The sequence below is a fragment of the Theobroma cacao genome, chromosome 4 (genome assembly GCF_053813885.1).
Source record: "Theobroma cacao isolate CCN51 chromosome 4, ASM5381388v1, whole genome shotgun sequence".
Lineage (NCBI taxonomy): Eukaryota > Viridiplantae > Streptophyta > Magnoliopsida > Malvales > Malvaceae > Theobroma > Theobroma cacao.
The window spans coordinates 426,253-450,989 of record NC_142642.1 but is presented as its reverse complement, the minus strand read 5'-3'; the positions used below and the strand labels follow the sequence as shown (position 1 = coordinate 450,989).

Sequence of the window (24,737 nt, the reverse complement as noted above, 5' to 3'; positions counted from 1 at the left end):
TTAAATTTCATTTGTATTGAAGGAAGGGAGAACCTGAGTTCACCACTTACAACAATTTTGCAAGGTTATGCCCCAACAACCAGGGGTATACCATTACAAAATTCTCTCCTTGTAGAATTCCCTGTACACTTTCAGAAAGGAAACCACCCTAAACACCCACATCGAAACCAGCCAACCCCACTAACTCTGGTTAGCCGCTTGCATCCAGAAAGCACCCCATACAATGAACAAAATGAAATGATGACACCTAACAGTCAAACATCCCCTGCATCAACAGACACCACAATAATCATGCAAAGAGAGACCAACCAATGCACTACCATTACCTATCAACCGTATAGGGACGCCCCATCTTGACTGGTGCTGCGTTACTGTGTCGTAGTAAATACATAAACTGTTCAAAGTACAATTATTGGTTGGTGAATTTCTGTCTTCCTTTTGTTTGCTTCCAAATGACACTTAAAGAAATGAGGTAAATAATACTGCAAATGGGAGAGAAATCAGGGAAGTAAGAAAATGATCAAGAAGAGATAAGAAAGAGGGGTAGATGGCATGGGAGTGTTTCCGCAAGGATGTCCTTCCATTCACAGCAATAGTTGCAGTGGAGTGCACTAGTGTGGGCTTAAAAATTCTTTTCAAAGCAGCCGCTTTGAGAGGAATGAGCTACTATGTCTTCATCACATACTCTTATGCTGTTGCTACTCTTATTCTCCTCCCTTTTCCCTTAATCTTTCGCAGGTCTTTCCATCTTTCAGTCATCTAGAAACACATGCATAATTTGATAGCCTCAAATAATTCCATTAGAAAATAACGAGCTAACATCTTCGTCTGTGTGCTATATGCAGCACAGCAGCTCTTCCCTCATCGAAGTTCCCCCTTATCTCTAGAATTTGTCTTCTCGGGCTTATTGGGTATTGAAGCATTCTTAAAGCTGTAACATGTTTTTGCATAGAACTCCTTTCAATCTGTTTTCGTCTTGGAAAAGATTACAAGACAGTCATATTACTAACGAATGCTTGTGACAGGTCTGTAGCTCATATGTGCGGATATAAAGGTATAGAATATGGCTCACCAACTCTGGCTTCAGCAATCAGCAGCCTCACTCCGGCGTTTACCTTCATCCTTGACATCATTTTCGGGTTTCTTCCCTCTTCTACTTGTTGGTTCATTGTTTCTATGAGAGGGAATTATTCTGATCCATAATCCATTGGCTACAATATGCATGATTTGTTTGCTTATGACTACCTTAATTTAAGAACTTAATTAATTTGTAAGAGAGCTTATATCATTTGCAATAAAATACTCTAAAGTGATGAGCACATGATGAACTCCAACATTTGAGAAACATAAAAGATGTCAAAATAGAGTGAATAAATAAATATTAGACAATGATAATGTAGAAAGAAAGAAAACCAGAGTGCAAGTCAGTATCAGGCCGAGAATGGAATCAATTGCTATAAGATTGAGAATATATCTGATCACATTCCTATTTGCATAAAAACAAAGATTTGTGCATTAGTTACTATTTTTTACGTTCACAGTCTTCCTCCCAACTTAACTACTCTCACATGATAGTCAACAAAGATGAATCAAATTGTACAAAGTAAATTTGTGAAGAGTCAAAATCCAAGTTGTAACTTGTGAGCTTGAAATCCATTGCTATAATCATTGGGCTAGTTTCTGCTTAAGTCCTTCTCTTTCCAATTCTCTGGGTGCACATAACAAGAATGGAAAATGGGGAATTGAGAAGCTCAAGCTAAAATTATTGGCACCATAGCATCAATATCAGGTGCATTAGTGATTATTTTCTACAAGGGCCCCGAAGTGTTTTCATCTCCCACTTTGATACCATCATCATCTGTTTCATATTGGCCTCTTGAGTCCTCACAATCAAATTGGGCCGCTGGTGGCCTCCTACTTGCTGTTGAGTGTTTCCTTGGTTCCATCTGGTACATTATTCAGGTAATGCTTGTTACTAGATCACCCCCTCAACCCCACGGAAAACTTTCAATTGTATACAGAACACTAACCTTGAATCAGTTAGGCATCTACAGACACAGGCTATGAAGATATGCCCGGCAGAGCTGATCGTAGTCTTCTTTTACGACTTATGTGGAACCATTATATCTGCACCAGTATGCTTGTTAGCGGAATCAAACTTGAGTGCCTGGAGACTAAGGCCTAGCATAGCAAAAGTTGCAGTTGTATACTCTGTAAGAATTCATTAACCAATTACAAAATTTCAAAGCAGGCTAGACATTCTCTAAATGTGAGTTTACTACTTCTGTTTAGGGATTTACTGGGACATTACTTGGCATTCTTGTGCACACCTGGGGCCTACGCGTTAAGGGTCCTGTCTATGTAGCACTTTTTAAGCCATTGTCTATCGCTATTGCAGCTGTTTTGAGTGCTATATTCCTTGGTGATGCTCTGCATCTTGGAAGGTACAAAAATTCTCTCCTTATCTTAGCAGAATCATTTAAGGAGCCATTTTTTTTATATACACAATTTGCTAAGCTGGATCTAAACTCAAAATTTTGCAATGTCATTGGAGCAGTGATATTATCCGTCGGATTTTATGCTGTAATATGGGGAAAAGCAAAAGAAAATACGGCTGACTCTGGCTTTAGCAGCTTGGCATCCTCCTCCACGGCCCCTTTGTTGCAAACTCAATGTATCGAAGATATGACTCAGTAATGAATCCATTCAAAACAAGTCTGAGCTCAGTAAGCCATTTTGTTTCCAATCAAGCTGGAGAACTGAAAAACAGAGCTCCATGTAGAGCAACTTGGATCCCCAAAATGCAATATTTATATATTTAATATTTATTATACGATATAAATTCTAAAGAGACAAACACGAAACCTCAAAAACATGTTTCACGGACAACGTGGAGTCCATCACGTGACCTGGTCGGCCATTCTAAGGTCCCACGTGATAGAAAGGGGTTAATGGCTATTGGGCTATTGTTGGGTTCGGGCATTTCAAAAGGCCATCAGATTTGCCCATAGTCCCTCCTTTGGGCCGTCCAGCGATCCCTAGCTTGCACTGTTTGGGCTACAGCTTGATGGTACTTGGGCTCCTTGAGCCTTCTGAAAAGTACTTTTTGTAATTAATTATTCTTTTTGGTTCCAAATTAATGTCCATTTTCACTTTTTCTTTGGTTAAATAAAAATAAAATTAACCACTATTTATTATATTTATTTGTAATTAAAATTACAAAAATATATAATAAATATTCAATTTGAGCAAAGGGAAAAACTATTTAGAGTACCACTAGGAAAGTGAAGCAAATGATTCCTTCTGGCTTTCAGGCAGTGTGAATAGTGAAATGTCCTATTCAAAGAGAGCTTGGAGGGCACGTGTCCCTTTTCCAAAATGGGGATAGAGAGTGCGTAGGGTCTCAAGTTGCTTTGCCTGTACGTTTGGGATCCGGCGGCAACCTGGCCCTTTCAAACTGCAGCGTTTGCTTCACCACCAGGCGGCGTTTTCTTCCTTGGGATGTCAAGATGTTCTCCTTTTTAACTATTCTTGGCATCAGAGCCGACCCTTCGATGAAGCTACTCAAGAAAAGGCTTCAACCTGGGAGGTTTCAAATTTAGAAAAAATTTATAATTTTATAATAATTATAATATAATTAATTATATTAAAAATATAAAAAATAATTAATAATTAATAAAATTATTTTTTAATTACATATTTAATAAATCTTAATTTTTTATTATTTTTTTATTTATAAAAATTTTTTTTTTATTTTTTTTTTCAATCAACTAACGATCGTATGTATTTAATATCCAACAGTTATTTTTTTTATTTATTTCATTTATTTTCAATTAACTAATTCAATAATTTTCAATAGATATTTTTTTCTTATATATAAATCAATTTTTTTTAATATATAATATCTAGTTTTAAATTTTTATTTTCTCATTTATTTTTTTTTCTTTAACTTCAATTTTTTTTCAAAAAATATATAAAAATTTTATTTTTTTATTATCTTCATAAAATCATGAATCTCATTTATAATAAACATTTAATAATTAAGTACTATTGTTTTAAACTTGATTATAAAAGTTTAGTTAAAAGTTTTACATTTCAAAAAATTAAAAAAATAAAATTTTAATAATTTTTTTAATTTTAATAAAAAAAATTTATTTAAATATTTTATTTTAAATTTTTAAATTTATTGGACCGTCTCTGCTTGGCGTGCACCGGCCTTTTTCTTTATTACTATTAGGGTTTAATTACACCACCACTCAAAAAAGCAAGTGATGTGACTAGAATTTGGATACCTAAACTTCAAAAGATGATGTGTTGTGCGCTTAGAGTTATCTTCGGCACCATCAGCATCAACTAATGAGAAATAATTCTTGGTGGTGCGGTAGAGTCAGTCTAGCCTGTGCCACGACATATCTGCCATCATGGAGGATTTAACTAGGAAGATCATTTTCTTCTTTCGACATTATGAAACCAATATATAATAATGAAACCAATATATAATAACTATGATAAAATGACATCTTAAATTATTTGAAGGAGGAAGATATTTTTCACACTATAAACCTAATTTATTTATCCTTATGACAAGCTCCGTGTATCCAGGGCCGGCCCTCGGGTGAAGCCACCAAGCAAAAGCTTTAAATCCTCAATTTAGGAAGGTTTCAAATTTAAAAAGAATTTATAATTTTATAATAATTATATTAAAAATATATAAAAATTAAAAAATATATATAAAAGTAAAAAATAATTAATAAAATTATTTATTCTCACATTTATCTAATTATGTGTCTAATAAATTTTAATTTTTTATTATTTTTTTATTTTTAAAATACTATTAATTTTTAACTATATTCTTTTATTTTCAATCAACTAATAGTCATATGTTTTTAATCTCCAACAGTTATTTTTTTCTCACTTATTTCTCTTATTTTCAATAACTCATTTAATGATTTTCAATAACTATTTTTTTCCTAATATAAAACTAATTATTTTTTTCAATGTATAATTTTTGTTTTTTAATTTTTATTTTCTCATTTGCTTTTTTTTTTCAACTTCAGTTTTTTTTTCAAAAAATATACAAGAAATCTGTTTTTTTATTATCTTCAAAAAGTCATGAATCTCATTTGCGGTTTGCAATAAGCATTTAACAATTAAGTACTATTATTTTAATTTTTACAGATTTTTTTACTTTAATTTAGAGTTATATTTTATTAAAAATTTTTTATTATAAAAATTTAATTAAAAATTTTACATCTCAAAAAATTAAAAAAATAAAATTTTAATAATTTTTTTAATTTTAATAAAAAAAATTTATTTAAAGATTTCGTTTTAAAATTTTGAACTTGTTGAACCGCCTTAGCATGTATCACTAATTATAATACAATGTAAAAAAACATCGTAAATTGCACCTTCCAGCAATGAAACACAAAAAAAAACATAGCCTTATCTCCACTCTTTCCTTCGCTTGTCAAAAGGGAAAACACAAGTGGCCAATAATTATGGCACATAGGAAATCACATATTATAAAGTAACAATCTGCTGCCCTTATTTGTCTAGTCACCCCTCAGCAATAACAGTACCTTACAATTTCACAAAAACCATTTTTACAGTGTTTTTCTCTGGGGGGTGTTTCTGTTTGGTTTTAAGAGAAACTGAGACAAGAAAACATGGTGTCAAGATGGAGTTACTGTTACAAGGATGTGCTGCCATTCTCAGCTATGGTGACAATGGAGTGTGCAAACGTGGGGCTAAACACACTTTTCAAAGCAGCTACTTTGAAGGGCATGAGCTACCACGTTTTTGTGGTCTACGCTTATGCTATAGCTGCTCTTGTTCTCCTTCCTGCTCCTTTCTTCTCTTACAGGTCCTTCTTTCTCATCACTCGGTCTGTCAATCTTAGACTCTAGACATGCAAGCCAAAAAGGTGTCATTTCAGATTTGTTTCTCTTTGGGTCTTGCAGATCAAGAGTGCTTCCTCCACTCAGCTTCCCTATTCTATGCAAAATTGGACTTCTTGGACTTATAGGGTAACTTGGTTTGGTTGATGCAGCAGTGATGATTTTAGAAACAAGAACCATGTCCTTATTAATTTTTCTTTATTTCATAGGAAATTTTGTTGTGTTTTTTATCTTCATTGTTTTGAAACTGGAACAGGAGTTCATCTCAGATCATGGGGTACACAGGCATCAATTACAGTTCTCCCACTCTTGCTTCTGCAATCAGCAACCTCACACCAGCTTTTACCTTCGTCCTAGCTATCATTTTCAGGTAACTATTGTTCCACCTTCAATTAGCAAAGCATCCTTCGGTGCACAAAATCCTTTGAAAAGAGGTTGCCCTCTTGTTTGCTTTATGATAAAGTACTAGGACTGGCAGTTACTTTCATTTGATCAGAGCCAGTTTAGAATAGATTTTCATCGGTTAATTCTGTCCATTGGATTACGTCTTTCGGTTGTGAGATGCCTTTAGCTTTTTGGATGGTACTTGGGTTTCACTTTTGCTGTTTTTGATAACGGTGTAGTCAAGTGGCTGACAATTTCTAAGGTCTAGTGGGGTGCTAGTCCTTTTTTCCTGAGGACCACAATAGTTGTTCTGTTATTCTCTCTTCTATCTTTTATTTTGATTTATTTTCCTTTTTCTTTTCTTGCAACTTGAAGAATGGAGAAGCTCGTTTGGAAGAGAACAAGCAGTGCGGCTAAAGTGATGGGCACCATAATATCAGTTACAGGTGCATTTGTGGTGACTCTCTACAAGGGCCCTGCAATAGTCATAGCCTCAACACCTTCCATGTCACTTCAACAACCCCTTAATCCATCAAAATCAAATTTGGTTTTTGGTGGACTTCACTCTGCAAATCCAAACTGGGTCATTGGTGGCGTTTTCCTCACTGCTGAGTATATCCTGGTTCCACTCTGGTACATTGTTCAGGTAAGAGTTTGTTTACGAAGTATAAAACTGCAAACATTTTCCAAAATATTTGCAGGAATGGTGGTACCCTTTGGGGAAATTGGAAGAAATAAATGGATTCTGTAATGTTATGCAGACACAGATCATGAAGGAGTATCCAGCAGAACTAACGGTAGTCTTCTTTTACAATTTATGTGTGAGCTTCATAGCTGCAATTGTTGGTTTAGCCTCAGAAAGAAATGCAAGTGCTTGGAGAATAAGACCAGACATAGCATTGGCCTCTGTCGTTTGCTCAGTAAGAAAATAATGCACCACGGATGCATACTAGAGTTGGTTAAATAGTCTTACTCTTTGAACTTCCAATGTAAACGTTTTGCCTATGTTCCCTGTTTAGGGACTCTTTGGTTCTTGCTTGAACAATACCGTCCATACCTGGGCTCTGCGCTTGAAGGGACCTGTTTTCGTGGCAATGTTTAAGCCGTTGTCGATCGCCATTGCTGCTGCCATGGGTGTGATGTTCCTAGGTGATACTCTCCATCTTGGGAGGTATAAAACAGAGCACTGCTTTTTGTTGTCGTGTTGTCATTGTGGTTAATTTTATTTCGTCAGTTTATATTGTAGCTAACCGGAGGATTTGGTTGCAGTCTCATTGGAGCAACAATAATATCGATTGGATTTTATACGGTGATGTGGGGAAAAGCAAAAGAAGAGATGGCGGAGGAATATGTCAGTGCCACTGACAGCAGCAGAGTGTCACCATCTGCCCACAAAGTCCCCCTGCTGCAAAGCTATAAAAACGAACATGTCTAGATGGTACAAACAAACGCATGTCAAAAAACACATTGCTTAACTACTATCTGCAAACGGAAAAAGAACATCTGCAGTTAAGAGTACAGGAGATGGATCATTTCTTAACTGCAAAGAGGTTACAAAGTCTGCTTTAGACCTCGGCCCCCCCCATTTCAGGCTTCGGTCCATGTCAAATCCATCTGCCTGCAGAATTTGTGCATAGAAAACAGATGGTACAACTTATAGATGGATGATGTAATTACCCCAAACTTAAGAAAAATTTTAATTTTGCTCTCACAAATTTAATTAGCACCTTAGTTTATATTTTCCTTTAAATAAATGCAATAATAAAATTTTTTAATTCGGATACCAAAATGTATAGTTTGGTATAATTCCAATACCATATATGTTATTAACTCTACTTGATTATACATAGTTCTACAAGAAGTAAAATAAGAACAAAGAAGTAACAAAAAGCTTTACCTTCATATCCTCTCTGTTTCCTTCCAATATAAACTAATACTAAGAAGTGCAACCCAGCTACAACTACACCCGCAAATGAAGAGGCAAAACTTAACACTATGCGGTACCCCTCAACGGCCGCTTGTATAGGCAAATATCACTCCACTAGGTTGTATCATGTTCCTGAGGAGACATGCAAAAGGAGAATCACATGAATTATCATTTGTGTTTCCCCTCAAACTTCTATCAAGTCTTGAGATCATCAGACATTGCAGAAGATATACAATGTGTGGTTAGAATATCTAAAGTTGCAGCCTTTGCAGCCTTGGTTTGTAGCACTACTATCTGCATGGCAAAGTTGAAGAATCAGCAAAACCAATATATATATATGTATGTGTGTGTGTGTGTGCGTGTTTAGGTGTGTTTATGTGAGAAAGAAAGAGAGAAAACCTGTTGATATTCCAGTTCAAATCTTAAATATTCATCATTGCAGTTCTCAACCATATGAGCTAAGCTCCTTAGATTCTTCACAAGTTTGCCATTGAAAGCAAGAACCTAAATAAAAGATATTAAAAGAAAGATTTTAACATGTATTCTTTAAAGTTTTAAGATGCATTACATCATCAGCAATGTCTCGAAACATTCCCTGACCTGAGTATTGACGATTTCTTCATATCCAATATTTATGTCAGCCACAAGCACCTGAGAATGAAGAAAAAATTGTAAAAAATAAAGTATACTGCATGAACAAGAAAGAAAACCAAATCATCCTGTTATACTGGACTGTAAATTTATCATGTAAATATTTATAACAATGTCTTAGAAGGAAAAACATGAGAAACAACAGGGACCTGTGAAACAACAACAAGCTGTTCATCCGTAGACTCTGCCATTGCATGTAGATGCTTATCCAATAGTTTGACTGGTGCATCAAATTCATAATCCTTCCCATACTGGAGATGAGAGAAACAGGGATGTTAGGAGTAAGCAAACTAGACCACTCGAACAGCAAAACATAAAAACATAACCAGTCTTCAGCATACACCCATGAAAATAGGCTCACCATATTTGCGACAGTGGATGAAAATGAAAGAATGAAGTAGGTTTAGACCCCAAACAATGGGAATCTAGCAAATAAGTGACAATGTACAAATTGTTCCATAAAACATACACACACACACAAGACTAGAAATTTAGCAAGTTTAAAGATTCTTTCCAAATTCTTAGCAATGGATAAGACAAATTATACATTAAACAGCTCTTGAATATTTCTTATGACGGCAGAAGGAATGGTGTACCACTCCAATAATGCAGACCTCAAACATCACTAATGGAGCCCTTTGTTCCACCAACCACAAGAAATCCAATCAAGTGTCTCAATAATGCAACAAAGACAAGAAACAAAAAGCTAGAACAAAGAGTTTGTTATGCATTTAAACAATCACCAATAACTGCTTTACCAAGCTCGAGAGAAAGAAACACACACATACAGAGAGAGTTATCACTACGCACCTCAGATCGCAAGTATGGAACAGTTACAGCTGTAAAAACAAATCCAGCAATAATGTAATAAGAAGGAGGTTTCCCATTGGTGTGTGCTGGGATGAGCCTCTTGTGCGTCGCAAGTTTTATGTCATGTGCAACTATCTCTGAATCACGCAGAACTTTAACCAATGCAGTATCCCCAGTATACTTCTGAGAAACAAGATAGCTGAAACCTATGCGCTCCCCATGCCTGAATGGAACTGTTTTTTTTTTTTTTTTGTAAGATAAAAGAGAAAGAAAAGGTCAGGAGGATGTTTCCCATGTAACACACCGCTGCATACATAAATAAACTAAAAGTTAACAGACAACTGGGGTCAAACATGTGAGAGTCATCAAGTGGACTTTCCACTTTGTAGTGAAATGTGAGTTGGCCAGCATTATGCAGCAACCATCACTCCAACACAGCCCACAGCTGATGAAAAAACAACTAAACCCACAACCGAAAAAACTTTCATATGTAGAGAAAACTGCAAAACTCCAGAACTCATATTATAAATTAAGCAATGTATTGAATACCAAAAGAGACCACTTGAATAATTCAATTTTCTGAACTGAAGATTCTATTCAAGTTTCAATTTTAAATTCTTTTGAGCCAAAAATCATATCAGCCATGATTGTTAAGGAAATCTCTCCTCTTCAAGGTTAAAAAGAACTTTTAAGGCACTATAAGAAACCAAATCTGTTAGACCTTAAAACTACCTCCTGATTAAACTAAGAATAAACACTGCTTGTAATACCTAGTTCTCATAGATGACCCCTGATTACACTAAACAATGTCTCCATAGCAAATTTTCATGTAAGTTAAGTAACCACAGCCAAATCATCATTCTCAACTCAGAAGGACATCCTACAGAAACATCTGCATCTAACCTTTACCAAAAATAAAAACAAGAATTAACATTTAGTTCTAGAAAGGCAAATACAAATATTCTGACTCTGCGAATAGTCTAGACTCTAGTGATGATGCAAAAATTACTAGAAAAATATAAAGAAGTATGCATATAAGCATACATACATTCATACATAAAAATTTTAATGATGAATATAATGGCATCACATCCTACTAACATGGGGGGGTAAAGGAAATAACTTACCTGTTCCGTCATTAGCAACTTTTACCCCATCAAAACTAAGTATAATATCAGATGGCTTCAGAAGATGAGATTCTGCAGCTGTGGGCTCAATTCTCCTAATACGTACCCCCTTCTGATCAGGTTTCATCCCCATTGCCAAGCGCAAATCAGGATTTTCCATCTTTTGCCACTCAACACCAAGGATTGGGAAGCCTAAAACAGAAATGAACAGGAGGACTGGAGTAAGAATTCAAGCACATATACCAGAAATATGACTGAAGTCATACCAATTTCTAATTCCAAAACCAACCAGGCAAAAAGAGCTAAGAATGATGACTGGACTGAACTTAATAAAATGATACTGCTTGGAATAATACCTGTATATGCTCCATTCTTTTCATAATCCTGAATGAAGTGCATTATGACTGGTGTAGGTATGACATACCCAATATTTTCCACATCTTCATGTTTCAAAGATTGAAATGCAATACCAACACATTTGCCCTTATCATTGAAGGCAGGCCCGCCAGAATTTCCAGAGTTTATAGCTGCATCTATCTGAAACAGAATATCAACCGCCCGAAGTCAATAAACATAACAAGCAAACATGTTGAACCACTAGAAGCTGGAACTAATTTCACAACCTGTAGTCCCAAGAGCTCAGTTGACCCATGAACATAAGAGAGTATCTCAATGCGTGAAACAACACCACTCGTAACAGAGATTGTGTCACCTCCAATCGGGTAGCCCACAACAGTTACAGCATCTTGTAGTGCAGGCAAATCTCCAAACTCAACAGGTGAAACACCTTCCCAAAACTCATCATCGCTAACAGTTAACATTGCTGCATCATCCCCAAAACGAAAGAAATTTATTAATTAATCAACTCCAACATTACCCTACTTTAATCAATAGCCATTTTCACAAAATCAAATCACATAAATCTAGTTTCTCCTAGAGCACCAGTAGGCCTCCATCCATAACAAAGCAGTAGCAAAATTCAGAAAACATGTTGAGAGGAGCTATTTCCACATATACCTGTTGCAATACTAAAAATCACTTCAATTTACTCTAAACATAGACATATCAACCAATGGTCTAAAACAAGCAAAATCAATGATTTGTCCTCTGCCCTTTCCAATACAACAAAATCACATTACTCAAACTTCACTGAACCCAAAAGGGTGAGGACAAAAGATGAAACAAGCAAAAAAACAAACTGCCTCTAAGTGCCTCGCAAGCATTCAAAACGAATTCCCACAAAAAACTCTACACTTAATATGCCCTACCCCGTCACTCGAATACAAATAACCCAATACCATTTTTTACTCATTTCAATACTATTAGAATCAAACCACTTTAACTACCTCCAAACCCAAAACGACCCCCAAAAGATTGGAAATTCCCACATAACTGCTTGAGAAAACACTATAAAAAAATCTAATAAGAACTCAAAACTTTCACTTACCAATATCACATTCAGTCCCAATAGCCAAAACAGTAGCCAAGTACTTAGTATCAGAACCCCTTTTCTTCAACTTCACTTGAGTATAATGTTCCACTGAATGAGCATTTGTTAACACTCTTTTCCCTCCAATTATAAACCCACTACTACTTGAAGAATACTGCCTTTTCCTTTGCCACGGCAGCGAATAATTCGGCTCCGTGTGAACGCAAAACACCTTCACCACCGCATCCATCGCTGGCACCACCCTCGCCGCAACGCTCTCCCACTTCGCCACTGGCTGTGGAGGTGGCTCCACCACCACCCCCCCGTTTTGATAAGGTCTCCGCTCCGGAGACGCTGCCACGTGCGGCTCCGTATCCTCCGTGTGCCCCGCTCCCGACTTCCTCGGTCGTCCTCGGCCCCGTCGCGCTGGTGGTGGGTTGTTCGCATCATTGTTGGCGGTGGCGGTCGATACGGCGTCGTTTGCAGCGATAAAGACGTCGTTTTGGGCTGTAACAGCGTCGTTTTGGGCAGCGGCGGCGGCGGTGTATTGGAAGTCCATAGCCTCGGTGGTTGATGCAGGGGTTTTCGGTTTGCGGCCTCGTTTTCTCGTTTCCCCCATTGGATTTCGTTTTTAAGGATTTATAGCGGTTTCAACGTAGGGTTTTTGATTAGGGGATTGTTGATTTGGGATAGAGGATTATTTGCTTTCAGCCTCTTTGGTTGAAGTTTGAAGCAGAGGCAATAGGTGGGGGAAATGAAAATTTCCAAATGGTAAGAGGGGAAGGAGAGGAGAGAAGAATACTTTGGGCTTATGATGGGCTGAATATGGGCCTTACAGCCCATTTTAGAATTTGGGGCAGTTAATAGGATTGCTTGATGAGTTGATCCTGCATTTTGGGCTTCCGAGGACTTACAGGGCTATAATTGGGCTCTGATGACACAGTTGGCATGGTAATGGGTCAGGAGTGACTTGGGGGATGGGCCTTTTGCCCAATTCCAGAGTGTTGGCTGTGGCTATCGGGTTGGGACTTGGGAGGTTTTAAACATCAGATTTGACCTTTATTAAAGAAATAATTTATCCTTAATTAATATCAAACTCTGCTGCGCACAATGACAATTGATCTTCAAAATTTTAAATATTTTGTTTGGACATTACAGTGCTTTCGGATTTTGCCTTTATTCGAAAAGGAGGCAAATGTTACGATGACACCTCATCTTGGAATTTTTAAATTTGCATGGGCCATTTCACTTCGTTTTAGGAGATGATGCTAGGTGACACAAAAATCGACGAGGAAGGAGGAGAAACGGCGGATCAGTCACCTCCCATCGTAGATCCGCCCGGCGACGGGAGCGATACGGATTGTGGAGATTCGGCTGAAGAGAGAAACCTCGGTTTGACAAGTAAGCGTATTGATTGATACATGTGGAATCAGGCAGCAAACTTGAATTGTCTGCTCCAAACTGAAACTTAACTAACAATATATAGTCTTTATTTCGTATGCCGGCTCCCGGACAGTATATAATAGCCATAGACAAAAGGGAAGATCCAAGAAGCATATCCTGTTATATATACTGGACTCCAACTTCGATAGCCATGTATGGTTCAATGCATCATCTGCCTAAATACTATTCCATAACGATTGCTCGGATGTTTATATACATTGGATTCCAACTTCGATAGACTTGTATGGTTCAATGCATTATGTGCCTAAACAGATATCCATAATGCTTATTTGGATGTTCTAAACAGTATTTCATAATAATTGTTTGAATAATTATATAAACGATTCCAAATTTGATAAGTTGTATGTGTTTAAATAATATTTCATAATGATTACTTAAATAGTTATATATACACGGCGTCAAGTTTGATAAGGTTGTATAACTTATTGCATATGCTTAAATAATATTTCATAATAATTGTTTAAATAGTTTTATATATATATATAAAGAGAGGATTTCAAATTTGATAAATTTGTACCATTTAATGTATGTGCCTAAATAGTACTTCATAATGATTGTTTGAATAGCTATATATACAATTTCAAATTTAATAAGTTTGAACAGTTTTATTGTTTGTGTTTAAATAGTACTTCACAATAATTGCTTAAACAGTTATATATACATAATTCTAAATTTGACAAATTTATACGAATTAATGTATGTATCTAAATAGCATTTTATAATAATTGCTTAAATAGTTATATATACACGATTTGAAGTTTGATAGGCTTGTACAACTTATTGTGCGTAAATAATATTTCATAATGATTGTTTATATATATATATATATATATATATATATATATATATATATATATATATTCAAATTTGATAGGTTTGTACAGTTTAATGTATGTGTCTAAATAACATTTTATAATAATTGCTTGAATAGCTATATATGCATAATTCCAAATTTGATAAGTTTTAACAGTTTACTTTATGTGCTTAAATAGTAATTCATAATGATTGTTTGAACAATTATATATGTACAATTCTAAATTTAATAAGTTTGTATAGCTTAATATATGTGCCCAAATAGTATTTCATAATAATTGCTTGAATAGTTATATATACACGATTTTAAGTTTGACAAGTTTGTACAATTTAATGCATGTGCAAAATAGTACTTGATAATGATCACTTGAGTAGTTATATATACACGATTTCAAATTTGATAAGTTTGTAAGATTTAATGAATGTGTCTAAACAATACTTCATAATTATTGCTTGGATACTTATATATACACGATTTTAAGTTTATTAAATTTAAACAATTTAATACACGTGCATAAATAGTGCTTCATAATGATTTCTAACCAAATATATAGTGCTCGATAATTATTACTTGGATGGTTATATATATATATATATTAAATTCCAACATTAAGCAAACTTAGCAGCTGGGGGTTTCCTATCAAGTCCCACGCTTGTTTTCTATATGGGCAGGGCAAGCTGACGAAGCTCGAAATCAAGAAGTTTTCTTTACCTCGCCTTCTCTAAGGACTATGGTTGAAACAAAGAGCAATTGGACATTTGATAGCAGAATTTCAATGGGCAAATTAACACTGCTCTGAATGGCAAATATATCTTTTAGATTTGTTGATAGAAGGCCCTGTTACTTTTAGATCTTAAATTCAAGTCTCATCATGCATAGATTTCATCCAAATTTATGTTGTTTTGTTTAATTTGTTTGTTAGTTTCTTCTTGAATGTGATAATCGTATCATATATTGAGTAATGCTTCATTATATTATAACTTTTATTTGTACATGTAATCTCGTAAGGAAAAAAAAAGAACCCCCCAATGCCCAATTCAGGCATGAATGAAGCATCCTGCAAGAGATATCGACATATTTGGAATTTGCTTTGAGTATATATGCACACTATTGTTAGCTAAGCACAAAAATACTGAACAAAATGAGCTTGTTGCTTTTACACCTGGAGATTGTCTCACAGATATGTATGTTTAGATTGGGAAAGGAGATATTCACCTTCAATTAATTTGAAGGTAAAGTAGAAAGATTGTGTGTAATTTATATTATTGAAATTATCTCTTTTATAAATTTGCTGGCAAAAGAAAAGTGCTTTAGTACTAATGAAAGTAGAGTTGCATAGCTATCATAATCTAATTATAAGTCATATAATATGATACATATAGTAAATTTTTTTTTTATAATTAGAAAAAAAAATTCAAACTTTACTCTTTAAATAAAAGATTATTCATTAAGTAATAAATTAAATACTTGAATGCATGTTAATAAAAATTCTGCCTTATCAATTTTGGTGCTTATCCAGGGCAGCCAATGTCCCACCAAAGAAAGCACTTATGCCCCACATCTCCTTTCAGCGAAAGCATCTTGGGCACGATTTTGTTGCAGATATCAAACAAAACATGCTGCATAAAGGAAACTGTGACGCAAGTCTGCCTATTTGTTTACTTATTTATGTCACTTATATCAATATTAATTTTGCTTTTACACATATAAATAGGCATACAAATATATCAATTAAGTTTGTAAAAGGAAAAAATTACAAAAAAAAAAACATGTTGGAATTCTTGAAGAATACTTTTTTGAGTTGGTTATTGCATCGCTTGATTTATGAAAATTTTTGTGAAGTTATTTCGAAAATGACTATCATTGATGCTTTCCTCTTTCTTATAAAGTTTTAATCATTTATTTTCTTTTCAATAAAAAAAGAATATGAGATTCAATTTTTATTGAATTAAGCATTTCATTGTTAAATTTAATTATCTCTAATGATTAAGTGAGCTTAATTTTTAAGCTTTTGACGATAACTTTTTCCTGTTTATGCGTGTGTTTCGAGCAGTTTGTGCACTCTAAAGATAATCTGGGCATATGGCATCGATTGCCAGTCATCTTAGGTTTGATTCATCTAGCTGCTCGGCGACACCTTCACCAGGAATACAACTTGTTGAATGTTGGACAATCTCCATCAGGAGTACGGTTTAATCCTGGAAACTATCCATACAGAACAAGTGATGGAAGATTCAATGATCCCTTCAATGAAGGAGCAGGAACATGCTTCCTGTTGATCATAAACATAAGGTATTGTATGGAATCCATCCAACTTCTTGACGCAAAGCAACAAACTTTACCAAAATCTTTCCTTTCTTTTTTCATTTTCTGCATACAACGAATTAAAAACAGCTCTCACTTTCATACCAAAAAACGTTCTTGACGTTTCCGAGGAAATAGCTGCTGCAAGAGCCAAATATATATATCACGTGACCAGCAAGATCTATTCAACATCAAATATTTTTTGTCTAAATAACCAATTTGAGACAAGGAATTAATCAAACTCAAGGTTTGATTCCCTTTTGTGATGCACTAAAATTCAGATTTGGTTTCCAATGCCTTCCACATATTAAGCTCCACGCTTTTAATGGGTACTTATATGTTCAATTGCACCTTAAACACTTTAAAAGAAAGTACCTAAAACTTGTGCAGTTAATGAGACCAGATCCAATGGTTGTTGCTACAAAACTCCTAGCACGAAGAAAATAAGAAGATACTGGAAAGCAGTTCAACATGATAGCAGCCTCCTGGATTCAGTTCATGATTCATGACTGGGTAGACCACTTGGAGGATACCAGCCAGGTCAAAATAATATTTTCTTTCTGCCAAATGTTTGATTACTTGCTTTTAAATCAAAATATAATTAACTGATGGGGTCGTTACCATAATGCATGGTTAATATCTTTGGACAAAATCATTGCAGATTGAATTAATTGCGCCTAAAGCTGTTGCTGCTAAATGTCCCCCAGCTTCTTTCAAGTTTTACAAGACAAAGGTGTTTCCCACTGGCTTTTGTGAGATCAAAAATGGGGCAAAAAATATTCGTACGCCTTGGTGGTAAGAATTACAAATAGGATGAACTAAATTATGCTTAAAATGGTTATGTTCATGCTCTTAAGAACATGGTAAGTTCATCATTTTGACCGCAGAATTATTTAACTTGGCAAACATAGATTACGACTAAATATTATTTTTTCTGAAAATTGTTGATTTTACTTGTACTATTTATAGCATGTATTCATAGATGTATGATTCGTGACCTTCTAGGGATGGAAGTGTTATATATGGTGCCAATGTGGAAAGGTTGCGTAAACTAAGGACTTTCAAGGATGGGAAGCTCAAGATCTCTGAAGATGGGCTTCTTCTTCATGACCAAGATGGAATTGCATTGTCAGGAGATGTTCGAAACAGTTGGGCTGGTGTCTCCACACTGCAGGCTCTCTTCATTAAAGAGCACAATGCAGTTTGTGATGCCATCAAAGTATTCATTGGACATCCTTAATTCGGTTGCTTGATTTATTGATCTAAATACATACATACATATATATATATATATATATGACATCCCGGTTTAGATGATGAACATTTACACCACATTGGAAGGCTGGCAACTTCTGCTGTAATTGCAAAGATCCAAACCATTGATTGGACTGTGGAACTCCTGAAAACTGATATCTTGCTTGCAGGAATGCGCACTAACTGGTAACATACCTCAAATTTGAGCAAAGAGAACCATTTAAATTGATGCACTATTAGCCTGAATTAAAATACTGAAAATTTTGAGATTTCCATGTAAAACTACTGAGTATCACTCTGACAATTACCTCATCATCTATAGGTATGGACTATTGGGAAAGAAATTCAAGGACAAATTTGGTCATGTTGGGGGAGCCATCTTAGGAGGTGTCGTTGGTCTAAAGAAGCCTGATAATCATGGGGTCCCATATTCATTGACTGAAGAGTTCGTTAGCGTCTACCGAATGCACTCGCTGCTACCTGATTACCTTTACCTTAGGGACACCAAAGCTGCACCAGGACCCAACAAATCTCCACCACTAGCAGGGAAGTATGCCTACAAAAGATATGTATACTTTTGTCCATTTTTACATGAGCTATGCACCTCATTTTCATGTAATTAACCTAATAGAAATATAGCTAGAGCACGTGCGAAGCAAAAAAGACACATAAATAACAGTACCTTGATGTTTTAGTTTTTAGATATCGAATAATACATATTTTGCTTAATTTTGTTTCTTGTAATTTTTAAATGCAGAATTCCAATGGCTAATCTGATAGGTTAGGAAGGAGAAAAGAATTTGTCAGAAATTGCATTCACAAGACAAATGGTTTCAATGGGGCACCAAGCTTGTGGCCAACTAAAGCTTTGGAACTACCCATTGTGGCTGCGGGACCTTATAGCACAAGATGTTGATGCCAAAGATAGGCCTGATCGTGTGGACATGGCGGCACTTGAAAGTAACTGCTATCTACGAACTTGATTCATGTGGTTTGAACAAGAAGTGATGTGAAGTTAATTCATTTGTGTTTTACTCATGCAGTTTACAGGGACAGAGAGAGAAACGTTGCTAGGTACAATCAAGTCCGAAGGGCTTTATTCTTAATACCAATTTCTAAATGGGAAGACCTAACAGATAATAAGAAAGAGATTCTGTTGGGAAATTACAGAATTGTCTCTAAAGAATTGTCCAAAATCTAACCCAATCAATAGAATAAAGAAAGAAAGAAATCAAGCACACCCACAAGAACACAAGAATTTACGTGGTTCGGTCTTTTAATGACTTACGTCCATGGGCACAGCAACAGAGAAAAATCCACTAAGAGAAAAATCAGGAGATTACAAGAACAATCTCAAACTCACAACCCTTATCCCGCGTACACCTAAATCACTCTCTCTAAATCTAGGTGATTATTATTCTTTAACCCCTTAGGATCATTTTATAGTGCCAAATACAATAACCTTATCCTAATATAATTATGAATCTTATCCTAATATAATTAGGAATTGTTACTCTAGTCTAACTAGATTTAAAAACTATTTTAATAAAGTATACTAATTTAATTAGAATTAAACAATTCTAATTAAATCACAATTCAAAACTATCCTAACAAATCTCCACCTTAGGCTTGAATTCACCAAGCTCCACCTTACGAACCAATCTCTGTCGACACCGCCACTGCCCCAAAGGGCCTCAAGCACTACGAACACAGATCAAGTTCAAGCAATGCTTGAACTTTATCCCAGAAACTGACTTAGTTAGCATATATGTCGGATTTTCATCTGTAGCTATTTTCTTTACTATAATGTCAAATCTAGATTCTTGTCCAAAACAAAGATCACTAACCAAGCCTCGAAGCCACAAAGCCTCCTTCACTGCCTCGGTCACAGCTATATATTCAGTTTCAGTTGTAGACAAAGCAACAGTTGATTGAAGAATTGCTTTCCAACTGATTGCAGACCCTAAGAGAGTGAACACACACCCCATTCGAGATCTTTTACGATCTAGATCACTAGCAAAATTTGATTTGGAGAAGCCAACCATATTACGACTAATGTTTGCACCTCCTTCACACACTAAGCCAACTTCAATAGTACCTTTAGGTGTTTTCACAAGCTCCCATGTTTGATCCCAATGTAGAGACTCAATTTTCTTATAAGACTCGGCATATGTAATTTCCTCATGATAAAAGTAAGACTCAACAATCTCTACTTCAACAGATAAAACATAAGAATCAAAATTACCATCGATACGAGTAATGCTTCGTTGAGATACTAATTCTTGCACTTCTTGCAGTTTATTATGGATTTCACTATCATCCCGTACTGTCACAGGAGCATTGATTTCAAGCTCCACTTGCTTGCCAACTTTCTAGTCTGATGTGTTTACAATTCTAGACTTTATCCCACGAAATAATGCAGACTTGTCAAAGGTAACATCCCGACTCACCATAAACTTGGGGAACCCTTCACCCCATATGCATAGCCTAGAAATATGTACTCCGTCACCCTCAACTCAAGTTTACCATCACTCACATGAGTATGAACAAAACAACTAAATACTCTCAATATAGAGTAATCAACGAGCTTACCAGACCAAACTTCCTTGAGAGTCTTAAATTCAATTGCAATTGATGGAGACCGATTTACTAAGTAGCAAGCGTTGTTGATAGCTTTTGTCTATAATACTTTGGTTAGGCCAACATTAGAGAACACGTATTTTGCTCTTTCCAAAAGTGTTTTCTTCATCCATTCTACAATACCGTTTTGATGTGGTGTTTTGACGACAGTGCAATGTCTAACGATTTTTTCATTCTTGTATAATAGACCAAACTCACCTTTGCAAAATTCCAAACCTTTGTTTGTTCGAAGGCTCTCGATCCTTTTCTTAGTTTGCTTCTCGATCAATACCTTCCAATGTAAAAAGGTGGTTAACACTTCACTCATAGCCTTTAGAAGATACGCCCACACCTTTCTTGAAAAATCATTGATAAAAGTCTACATGTATAATGATCCACCTTTTGATGCCATCAGAGAAGGATCCCACAAATCTGAATAGATGTAGTTTACTGTACTCTTGGTTCAATGGTAGTACTAAATTTCACTCTATGTTGCTCACAGAAATCTAACTTTCCATTCTTTTGATCACACAGCAAACTACGCTTACTTAGTTTTCTAATCCCTCTCTCGCTCATATGACCAAATCTCATATGCCATAAACGTGTCACATCATCATCAGGATCATTGGATGAGACCACAGAAACAGTTTCAATGATCGTGTTTCCCACTAGACAATAAAGGTCATCGGATAACTTGCCCTTCATGATAGTTAAGGCTCCTTTAGATACATTTAAGACACCATCTTGGCCACTATATTTGTAGCCCTTCTTATCTAACAAACTCAAGGATATCAAATTCTTTTTCATGTCAGGGACATGTTTTACATAAAATGTTCTTACCATAGCATCAAACATCTTGATTTGAATTGTGCCAATCCCAACAACTAAGAGAGAGAAATTATATCTTAATTGTACAATACCCATATCAATAAATTGATAAGTTGTAAACCAATCACGCCTAGAACATATATGAAAGTAACAAGCCGAATCCAAGATCCATGTATCCATCATGTTACCGTTGGTAATTGCAAAAACATTATCAATTTCTTCAAAACTATCAAAGTCATCTCCAACCACATTTGCAATATTCACAGATTTGTTGATCTTTTCATTATCCTTGAGTTTGGTACAGTCCTGACGAAAGTGCCCTTTCTAACCATAATTTCAGCAAGTTTTCCTTTTTGCTTTAGATTTACCTTTTCTGTCTATACCCTTTTCTCTATCTTTTCCTCTATTCACAACCAAATCTTTTGCTTGATTTTCATTCTGGATACCATTAACTTTCTTCTTCAATTCCTTGAAATTTAAAGATGCCTTTACATCTTCAAAAGTGAGAATGTCTCGGTCATATAACATAGTATCCACGAAGTTTTCATACGATGGAGGCAAAGAATATAAAAGCATTAAGGCTAGGTCTTCATCCTCAATTTTAACATCGATATTCTTTAAATCAAGAATAACTCTATTAAATTCATCAATGTGGGTATTAACGGACGTACCTTCACTCATCTTGAGAGTATACAATCGTTACTTTATATAAAATCGATTCGTTAGGGATTTGGTCATATAAATACTTTCGAGTTTAAGCCACACTGCAACAGTAAATTTTTCATCCATGACTTCTCTTAGTACCTCATCAGACAAAGCTAAGAGAATAGCACTATGTGCTTTTTCCATGAGGTCATCTTTCTCACCATCAGATAAATTTGAGGGAAGATGCTATTTTCCCTTCAATGCCTTCAACAGTTCTTGTTGCACTAGCAATGCACGCATCTTAACACGCCACAGGCTAAAATTGTTTCTTCCATTAAACTTTTCAATCTTATACTTGGTTGACGAAGTTGTCATAGCGAGATTCAGATTGACTCAAGACCTTGAAGTTCTGATACCAGTTCGTTGGAAAATTATGAAATTATCTCTAAAGAATTACCCAAGATCTAACACAATCAATAGAATAAAGAAAGAAAGAAATCAAGCACACCCACAAGAGCACAAGAATTTACGTGGTTCGGTCTTTTGATGACCTACGTCCACGGGTACAGCAACAGAGAAAAATCCACTCCACTAAGAGAAAAATCAGGAGATTACAAGAACAGTCTCAAACTCACAACCCTTATCCCACGTACACCTAAATCATTCTCTCTAAATCTAGGCGATTATTATTCTTTAACCCCTTAAGGTCTTTTTATAGTGCCAAGTACAATAACCTTATCCTAATATAATTAAGAATCTTATCCTAATATAATTAAGAATTGTTATTCTAGTCTAACTAGATTTAAAAACTATTTTAATAAAGTATACTAATTTAATTAGAATTAAACAATCCTAATTAAATCACAATTCAAGACTATCCTAACAGATTCAAACTCTTAAGGAAGTTTATGATGATGATGTAGAAGAGCTGGACTTACTAGTTGGCCTCATGGCAGAGAAGAAGATTAAGGGATTTGCTATTAGTGAGACAGCCTTTTTCATATTCCTCCTCATGGCAACCAAGCAAAGCAATATTTACATCATCAAATTCAAGAAAGGTTATTGGAAATATAAGGGTAGAGGTAAAGAGAGAAACTTTTGAATTCTAAAACTTAATCTTCCCAAAATGAATGAATAACATTTCCATGAGGTTAATTGGGTTGGTGAGGAAGTAAGATCCTTGTTTCAAATCATGAAATTCACCTTACACTTACATTAGCTTGAATTAAGGATAGTAAAATTTAGGCAAACACAAAAGTTATGCAACTAAAATAATGAGTGTTTCTATATGTTTGGATGGGGTACTGACACAAGAGGCTAGAGGCAGATATGTTCTTTACAAGCAAAGGAGACATATACAAAGAAGGGATTCGAATGGGTAAATACAACAGAGAGCCTGAAAGATGTGGTAGACCGACATTACCCTGAAATCACAAAGAAATGGATGAACTCCAGCAGTGCATTCTCTGTTTGATGACTCACCTCCAAATACTCGCAATCATGTTCCTCTTTATCTTCGTGTTCCTTCTTGAATCTTTGCAGCAAAACAAACTTAATTATTAAAGATCACCGTTTGAACTGTTTCAAAAAATAAAAAAAACCATATGGTCTCCTTTGGTTTGCCCTTCTATTTGGCTAGCTTCTTCAGTGGCAATCATATAGCATAGGCTTGTATGGTTCAATATATCATGTATCTTAATAGTACTCCATAATTATTGCTTGAATGGTTATATATACTTGAGTCAAACTTTCAATAAACTTAACATGTTTCTTTTGTGGGCAGGGCAAGCTGATGAAACGTTTTCCTTACCTCACCTTCTCAAAGGAAGTATATATGGTTGAAATGAATAGCAAGAGGAGATTTGATAGCAGAATTTTAATGGGAAAACAATGCTTTAAATGGTGATTTTTTTTTTTGATGAGCCAATAGTTTCATTAAAAAGCTTCAGCTATAAATCAAATATAAAATGAATCTATCTTCTGAAAATTCATAAATATAAAACGAAAGACTTTACCTCCTTGGCAAAATAGAGACCTAGCTAATTTTAGGTTATAGGTTCAAGTCCCTTTATATGTAGGTTTCGTCTAACTTAATGCTTTGATTTGTTTAGTTTGTTCATTAGTATTTAATTATGTTAATTTTCTTTTTTGAAAAGCAGAAGCCTTCATTAATCTGGAGTAACAAACCATTAATTATGTCAATATTGAGCAATATTTTATTATATTTTAATTTTTTTGGTACATATAATTTCATAAAATGAAACCCAAAGGCCAATTGTTATGCATTTATATAACACCTTAAATATTGTAACATTAACTCTAAAAATCATGAATTACATAAGAAGAAAATTAATAAATAGTGTGTAGCAATTGAAAAAGTTCACAAATGATATTAATTCACCTTTACTTGGATATATTTATTCAATCTCTATCATTTTATACGATCATATAATTCATTCTTCGATACAAATAAAGTTAATATTGTTGATAGGGAAAGAAGGTACGGAACCCATATCCTTAAATTTCCTAAAGATAAACGTGATCCATACTGAAATTGATATCTATGGCGGAGGCCACCCCATGA

The 24,737-nt window shown here is 35.1% G+C and overlaps 3 protein-coding genes and 1 pseudogene across 6 annotated transcripts; 3 read left to right on the top strand and 1 right to left on the bottom strand.

The window, feature by feature from the left end:
* The first annotated feature begins 389 nt into the window (after nt 1-389).
* LOC18600717 (WAT1-related protein At5g40240-like) lies at nt 390-2,833 on the top strand. Its single transcript, XM_018118708.2, has 7 exons — nt 390-738; nt 846-911; nt 1,026-1,159; nt 1,751-1,962; nt 2,055-2,213; nt 2,293-2,444; nt 2,544-2,833. The coding sequence occupies exons 1-7, from the start codon at nt 548-550 to the stop codon at nt 2,695-2,697; spliced, it is 1,068 nt and encodes a 355-aa protein (XP_017974197.2). The 5' UTR covers nt 390-547; the 3' UTR covers nt 2,698-2,833.
* Nucleotides 2,834-5,540: 2,707 nt separating this feature from the next.
* On the top strand, nt 5,541-7,996 carry LOC18600716 (WAT1-related protein At3g28050-like). Its single transcript, XM_018119903.2, has 7 exons — nt 5,541-5,863; nt 5,961-6,026; nt 6,154-6,267; nt 6,657-6,927; nt 7,043-7,201; nt 7,301-7,452; nt 7,551-7,996. Exons 1-7 carry the CDS (start codon nt 5,667-5,669, stop codon nt 7,714-7,716), a joined length of 1,125 nt encoding a protein of 374 aa, XP_017975392.2. The 5' UTR covers nt 5,541-5,666; the 3' UTR covers nt 7,717-7,996.
* Nucleotides 7,791-12,986, bottom strand: DEG9 (DegP protease 9). Of its 3 annotated transcripts, XR_001927627.2 has the most exons (10): nt 12,244-12,986; nt 11,420-11,619; nt 11,153-11,333; nt 10,797-10,988; nt 9,670-9,902; nt 9,009-9,110; nt 8,809-8,859; nt 8,608-8,712; nt 8,179-8,502; nt 7,791-7,899 (listed from the first exon to the last, which is right to left on the bottom strand). XR_001927627.2 is itself a non-coding variant. In XM_088805445.1 (9 exons), exons 1-9 carry the CDS (start codon nt 12,842-12,844, stop codon nt 8,420-8,422), a joined length of 1,821 nt encoding a protein of 606 aa, XP_088661571.1. In that variant the 5' UTR covers nt 12,845-12,986; the 3' UTR covers nt 8,163-8,419. The 3 variants fall into 3 exon arrangements, 2 of the variants coding, with proteins under 2 accessions (XP_088661571.1, XP_017975391.2); XM_088805445.1 differs by lacking the exon at nt 7,791-7,899 and having other exon boundaries at nt 8,163-8,553; nt 8,586-8,712; XM_018119902.2 differs by lacking the exon at nt 7,791-7,899 and having other exon boundaries at nt 8,163-8,502.
* A 3,286-nt stretch (nt 12,987-16,272) lies between these two features.
* On the top strand, nt 16,273-23,685 carry LOC18600714 (alpha-dioxygenase PIOX-like; annotated as a pseudogene). The gene is made up of 11 exons (XR_016025827.1): nt 16,273-16,387; nt 16,558-16,795; nt 17,198-17,347; nt 17,469-17,602; nt 17,813-18,033; nt 18,109-18,247; nt 18,384-18,611; nt 18,819-19,021; nt 19,105-19,216; nt 23,027-23,173; nt 23,464-23,685. The product of XR_016025827.1 is annotated as an alpha-dioxygenase PIOX-like (transcript).
* Nucleotides 23,686-24,737: the final 1,052 nt, after the last annotated feature.